The sequence below is a fragment of the Manis javanica genome, chromosome 1 (assembly GCF_040802235.1).
Source record: "Manis javanica isolate MJ-LG chromosome 1, MJ_LKY, whole genome shotgun sequence".
Taxonomy (NCBI): Eukaryota; Metazoa; Chordata; class Mammalia; order Pholidota; family Manidae; genus Manis; species Manis javanica.
The window spans coordinates 165,039,124-165,046,467 of NC_133156.1; the positions used below are offsets into that span (position 1 = coordinate 165,039,124).

The window sequence follows — 7,344 nt, forward strand, 5'->3', positions numbered from 1 at the left end:
CATGTAAGAATTTATTCACTCTGTAAGAATTCGTTCACCATGTAAGAACTTGTTCGTTATGCTTCAGAAGATTGGAGACTGACGAGAATTAGGCTTGAGATGGATTAATGATTGTACATTGAGCATTGACCCCCCTATACTGAATTTTATTGTTGTTAACAACCATTTGATCAATAAATATGAGAGATGCCCTCTCAAAAAAATAAATAAATAAATAAAAAATAAATCAGGATATTAAAAAAAAAAAAAAATGGGCAGAGGAACTGAACAGACAGTTCTCTAAAAAAGAAATACAGATGGCCAACAGACACATGAAAAGATGCTCCACATCGCTAATTATCAGAGAAATGCAAATTAAAACTACAATGAGGTATCACCTCACACCAGTAAGGATAGCTGCCATCCAAAAGACAAACAACAACAAATGTTGGCGAGGCTGTGGAGAAAGGGGAACCCTCCTACACTGCTGGTGGGAATGTAAATTAGTTCAACCATTGTGGAAAGCAGTATGGAGGTTCATCAAAATGCTCAAAACAGACCTACCATTTGACCCAGGAATTCCACTCCTAGGAATTTACCCTAAGAACACAGCAATCAAGTTTGAGAAAGACAGATGCACCCCTATGTTTATCGCAGTACTATTTACAATAGCCAAGAATTGGAAGCAACTTAAATGTCCATTGGTAGATGAATGGATAAAGAAGATGTGGTACATATACACAATGGAATACTACTCAGCCATAAGAAGTGGAAAAATCCAACCATTTGCAGCAACATGGATGGAGCTGGAGAGTATTATGCTCAGTGAAATAAGCCAAGCGGAGAAAGAGAAATACCAAATGATTTCACTCATCTGAGGAGTATAGGAACAAAGGAAAAACTGAAGGAACAAAACAGCAGCGGAATTACAGAACCCAAAAATGGACTAACAGGTACCAAAGGGAAAGGAACTGGGGAGGATGGGTGGGCAGGGAGGGATAAGGGGGGGAAGAAGAAGGGGGGTATTAAGATTAGCATGCATGGGGGGGAGGGAGAAAGGGGAGGGTGGGCTGCACAACACAGAGAGGAGAAGTAATGACTCTACAACATTTTGCTAAGCTGATGGACAGTAACCGTAATGTGGTTGTTAGGGGGGACCTGATATAGGGGAGAGCATAGTAAACATAGTATTCTTCATGTAAGTGTAGATTAAAAATTAAAAAAAAATAAAATAAAGAAAGAAAGAAAGAAAAGGGGGATTATTCCTTGATAGGATAAAACTATTGGTAAATCAAAGATCAACGCATGCTTTAAATATCCTTAATGTTGATCACTTAAAGGGTGTCAGATGATCAGCTATGGAGGTACTCTTTTCTGATAATATTCCTTTCTCTTAATAAAAAAAAAAAAAAGCAGTTGCTGTGTGCTGACCTCCAATGAGTTCTGCACAGTGGTATAGAGGGCATGTCAAAGTGTGGGCAAAGGGTCTGTTTGTTTCTATGCAGAAGATCAAGGCCTAGCTTGGATACCCAGAAAATGAACTAAGATACGATATGAGGAGGAGCTTCCGGCATCAGCACTCTCTGGAGGACTTGTGCCAGGGGGATGATCATCAAAAAGCCTCCACAGGGATCCGGATGATGCTGCGGTTGTGGCTGCCTCCAGCCCACCGTCTCCTGGACTTGCCACAGGAATGAGGAGGGAGATGTCTAGGCTGGCATGTGCATACAGTGAGACAACGAATTTGACCGGATCTGTACTGATGGAACTCAACCAGGAGTTGGGAGGGGTGCAAGTTGTAGCACTCCAAAATCTCATGACTATAGACTATCTACGGTTAAAAGAACATATGGGATGTGAACAGATCCCAGAAATGGGCTGCTTTAATTTGTCTGATGGTTCAAGTACAGTTGGAAAATATCCATCATATCATAGATAAATTTTCACAAATGCCTAGGGTGCCTAAATGGTTTTCTTGGCTTCACTGGAGATGGCTGGTAATTATAGATTTGCTTTGTTTATGTCACCGTATTCCTATTATGTTAATAAGTGTGTGCAAATTAGTTAGTAGTTTAAAACCTATACATACTTAAGGTACTCTACAAGAAGATATGTCAAAGAAATAATCAATCCTCCCATGTTTCCTTCCATATGCTACATCTATAGCTTTTCTTCTTCCTTCCTAATTACAACCCTTAAATAGAATTCGTGCCTCATATCGAATTTACCGAGTATTATAATTCCTCCAGGTGGTAAAGATACCTCGAGACAAGTGCTGGGCATAGAAGCCACAGGGCATAAATCTGCAAAGAAGTAAAAAGCTAACCTTTTCAAACAATATGGCTTCTCTCTCACTTACCAACTTTACATTTCCCTGTATGGCCCCGGAAGATGACTGGTTAGCCAGAGACGGGTAAGATTTCTCAAGGGAGGAACAACCTAAGACAGGCACAGTCGCAGGGGGGCCATCAGGTGAGAATTTGGGGATCAACAGAGGTGAGGCTCAGAACCTCAACCACCCTGATTTGAGAGAAATCTTCTGCATCCGTGGATGTCTTGCTGCCCTTGTCTAGCCTGGATTAATACTTAGTCCATAGGCACACACCTGATCATCTGATCATCTACATTTGCCCTCTTACAGCACTAAACTATGTTTTCTACCTTTATCTTGCATCTACCTACCACTTCAGCATTTTATTAAAAATAAAAATAATAATAATAATAGAGGGAGAAATGTGGGATCAACATATAAATCAAGTACAAAAATCAAATGAATATTCATATTTGACCTGATTGTTTATAGGTCATAATGCGTGATCAAAACCGAAAGTTTCTGTGATGAATGCCCTTGTACTGTTCACCATGTAAGAATTTATTCACTATGTAAGAATTCGTTCACCATGTAAGAACTTGTTCGTTACGCTTCAGAAGATTGGAAACTGATGAGAATTAGGCTTGAGATGGATTAATGATTGTACATTGAGCATTGACCCCCCTATACTGAATTTTATTGTTGTTAACAACCATTCGATCAATAAATATGAGAGATGCCCTCTCAAAAAAAAAAAAAAACATACCAATCCCTGGGATGCTAGCAAATGAACCAGTCTTGTCTCTCTTTGAGTCATCATTTTTGCTATGGCCCCCTGAGCATATATATGAATAAACCAGTTAATCTTGCATATAGTCAGCATGCTAATGTTTATGGTATAACCCTCCAGAAACTGGTAAGACAATTCACATAATGAAAAAAGGTTAAAAGAACTACCTACTTTGAAAATACTCTGCTCAAAATAATTTAACTCTTTATTCTAATACTTGAAGTATGAAATCACTACCCTTTAAGTTTACAGTCGCTTAAGGCCTACCTCACGAGTTATCAACACAAGCAATGTAATTCGTAGTGTTCTTTTTTGTTGTTGTTGCAAACAGTGCTAACAGTAACAGCCTAACTGGTAGTTCCTTTCAGATTTCATTCCCTCTGAAAGCCTCAGCAATCCAACTCATTTCCAGAGCAGCTGCTCAGTGGGCGTGTGCTGAGGGCACAGGCAGACCAATCAAACACTGTCCAGCGGATGGTACTGACTTTCTCTGCCCTCTGCCCTTTTGCAAGAGACCTACAAGCTCAGATTGGACTCAGCACTGAGGTTTTCTCCAGTGTCTCACGTGGACCAGCAGCTCCTGTGTGCTAGGAGGCAGGTACCACAGTAGTCCCAGTGCCTCTACCATTCTCCTCTTAAAGTATTGTTTTTTTAAGAGATTGATAAACTTAGTTTTCAAAGGTAAAAAAAAAATATGGGAGGCAGTTGGTGTGATTTTTCTAATTTAGTACATTATGTCGACAATCACAAGCACTTATTGATCACCATTATATATGTACAGAAGCACAGAAATGATACAGTTTCTGTCCGGGCTACTGTTTTTCTTGTTTTGTTCAGTGCCAGATTTTTTATACACAGATTTACTGTTTGGAAGAAAGTTTAGAATTTGAGGAAGCTTTTTTTCTGGAGGAACAGAAGAGGTTTCTCTTTCATTCTCTTTCTTTCTCCCCTTCCTCCCTTCCTTCTTTTCTTTTTGTCCCAGGCCAGATCCTACAGAAGCATCCTGCTTTTCTCTCTCCAGTCAGTGAGAGAGGCAGGTTGCATCTTGCATGACCTCTAAAAACTTTCATGGGGACTTATCTACCTCTGGAATTAAGACCCAGTGCCAATTTTCCTGTGGTCTACAACATACCTAAGCTTACCTCATCATACTCCAGCCCACCGCACAGTGACACATGTCCCTTGCAGACCCTCAACTCTCTCATCACTTGGAGACTTTTTTGCTAAAGATGTTCTCTCGCAGACTATTCCACTATTTTATTCTCCAACTATTCAGTCTTTTTTCTTTTTCAAAGTGCAACTATTTTCCCAGTATTTTTCCCCAAAATACTTCAGAGGATGGAAAACCTCTTCCAATGCCTTTTATGATTTGTCCATACAGTCATTTCTACATTAAAAAAATGTTTCTTCTTGCTGTTTAATTATCTTACTTATCTGTATCTTCTCTCCTCAGTAAACTTCACAAGTCAGGGGCAACTGGCTTTTATTACTTTGAATCTCACCATGAGGCCAATTACTTCCCTGAAAAGCTAGTAAGTATGCATCAGGCAGCAAGAGGACAGAGAAGTAATGCCAAAGGAAAGTTCTGCACAAGGGGGGAGGAGTTACTGTCAGGTTCATTGCTCATCATTTTATCAGGATGGACCCACTGGTCTAAGATCAGGGCTGAGCAATTCCATGACAGTGGAAGAAATCATATCCATGTTCCGAAAACAGGAAGAAAAAAAAAAGAAATCTAAACCCACCTGGAATGCAGGCATCAGCAGGCCTGTGGTCATGCCATTTCTTTTGGGTTCCCAGCGTGGGGAAGGTCTGAGTCCTCAGAAAGTGACCCTAGAAATGGAAATAGGAGCCATGACGGTTACAGTCGTCTTGTAGTAAACTGGAAGAAACTGCCATACACAGCTACCTGTCACCTGAGAGGAATAGACAGAGGGAACCAAAGAACAATCCCTCAACATCCCTGAATCAAGACAGCCATGACCATTGCTGCCTCAGGCTCCTCCTACCCTCATCTGTCCTTAAAACTGCAGTGGAACCCTGCTTTGAGGATCTGGACACATAAACACATATTTCTATCTCCCATCCGTTGAGTGATAGTCAAAACAATACTCAAAGTCCCTGTGAGTCAATCCATACCTCACTTAATGAGTCTATTCCAGCCTCATAAGTGAAGGAACATTAGTCAAAATCTTTTTGAACCTTGGCTTTTCAGATACAATAGTGGCTTTCTCAGAAAAGCGATAGGTCTTGTGGGAAAAAAAAAAAATCCAGGATTTAAAATAAATCCTGTAACTTCTCAAATCTTCACTTTCTCTAATTTGTCAAGTGGTTATAACAGTCTCCTTCCTACCATCTTTGGGGGCTCCTGTGAGGACAAAAGGAAGTCATCAAAAGCCAAACTGTCAGACCTGTTGATTTGGGGGGCAAAGGAAGCATACATTATCCTAATGACCCTCAGCGCAACGCAGGTGGTGGGCTTTTGCTCAAAACCCCAAGGTGAGACTAGCTAAGAGAAAACGCTCTCACACAGAGACGGGATGCTTCTTCTGAACCTGCCCAGCCAGAGGGCAGCCTTTCTCTTTTTTTCTCCCCAGCAGGCACCGCGGCGCATCCCACCCATATTCTCACCTCTGCCCCCCGGCCAGCGCAGAGAACTAGGGCCCCGGGAGGCGGGTGGGGAGAATGTACAACGGCCCGGGGGTCCAGCGTCTCGTCCACCCAGCGGCCCAGGACACGCGAGCGACCGCCGCCGTGCAGCTGGGAGCCCCTCACTGATCCCTACCGCCGCCCTCCTTCCGGCCACTCGGACTTAGAACCCCGCGCGCTCAGCCCTCCTCGACCCCGGGGTCCACTTCACAACCAACCCAAGGTAAGCCCGGCCTGGCAACAAAGGCATCTGGGGAGCCGGGTGGGACGAACTACAACTCCCAGAATCCTCCGCGGGGCGGGGTTCGCGTCACCGACGCCGCTTCCCAGAGCACCCCGCGGGACGCTGGCCAGCGGCTTTTCAAGTGGGGGCGCGTTTCCCATGTCGGCGCGGGGATCCTGGGCGCGTCGGAGCTCGAGCGTTCGGCCTCTCGCAAAGCACCCTTTCTGGACAGTTGGAGGTCACCCCTTTCCAGGTGCCGATTTTTACTCGGAATATGTACTGGGCCGCTTCAAACCCCGCTCGGAAAAGCACATTTACCGTGCATCCTTAACCGGCGGGTGACTGCGTCCCGCCGCTACGCCGATCCCTCCTCAGCGGCTGTGCCCCACTCGGAGGGAGGCGTCAGCCTCGTTTCCTCTCCTGTTCCTCAACTTTACTACGCCCGTTGTGGCGGGGTCAAAGATTACTTCAAAATAATAAGGGACGTTTATTTCTGGGCTGCACCTTGGAATAAGGTGGAATTTCAGTGCCATAAATCAACCCAGAAACAAGTCCTGAAGTAGTAGTAACTGGTACCTCAGACAGCAAGGATATTTCCAGACTCCCAGGTGCTTATGGAGCTGCCGGCTGCATGTTGGGGGTATCTTTGAGTCGGTGCATGTGCTCACTTATATTCCCACAATACAGTAGCCAAATTATACAGTTCACAAGGAAGAAAATCAAATTAGCCTCACTGTCACCGTTTGGGGGCAAGCCACAGTGTCCGTTTGTCCTTTCTCTTAGTCCCCAAGTTGTAGCTGGGCGTAAGGCTTCCTAGAATAAAGATTACATTTCTCATTATCCCTACCTCTTGCAAGGCAGATGAGAGCGAACCGATTGCTAAAGTGAAGAGGCAAGCCCCTCGCTGCTGGTTGGAACACAGACAAGTCATTGTGGGCCGTGTGGACAAGGTTAACTCCGAAGAATGCCAAAGTAGAAGGAACTGAGCCCAACAACTTGGTGGAATAGATCTTCAGCTTTAAGGTGAGATATAAACTGTTCTTGTGTAAGCCACCTTAATACAGGTTTTCTGCTATACAGATATCTATACTTACCTTCCAACTGGTTTGTACGTTGGCTGCTTTCGGGCTAATCAGCTAGAGCTGGAGGAGAGGGGGCATGTGGTAGAGAACACAGCCTGCCAGCTCAAAGAACAGTTAAGGAGGCCCCTGGACCCTTCCATGAGCAGGAGATACGGAGTGGGCAGTTTCTTTCAAGAAGTGATGTGTATAAAAGGCACCACCAGTTGACATGTCTGGAACACCTGGGAATACGTTTCTTCCTTTTGTTAACTATTCCCTTCACAGAAATCCCCTTTTGTTACCAAATCAGTGGTAGGTTCTTGTAGAATCT

At 43.8% G+C, this 7,344-nt stretch overlaps 1 protein-coding gene across 2 annotated transcripts in view; it reads right to left on the reverse strand.

Annotated features, from left to right (window-relative positions):
• The window catches only part of ZNF892 (zinc finger protein 892), a 31,202-nt gene extending 25,208 nt beyond the window's left edge, over nucleotides 1-5,994 (reverse strand). Inside the window, exons 1-2 of one of the 2 annotated variants that reach the window (XM_073240609.1) lie at nucleotides 5,948-5,994; nucleotides 4,826-4,913 (exon numbers count right to left, since the gene is read on the reverse strand). In XM_073240609.1, the coding sequence (XP_073096710.1) occupies nucleotides 4,826-4,858 (33 nt within the window). In that variant the 5' untranslated portion in view covers nucleotides 4,859-4,913; nucleotides 5,948-5,994. Of the gene's footprint in view, nucleotides 1-4,825; nucleotides 4,914-5,711; nucleotides 5,837-5,947 lie in introns of those variants that run through there. The other variant, XM_073240608.1, reaches the window with a different exon arrangement.
• Nucleotides 5,995-7,344: the final 1,350 nt, after the last annotated feature.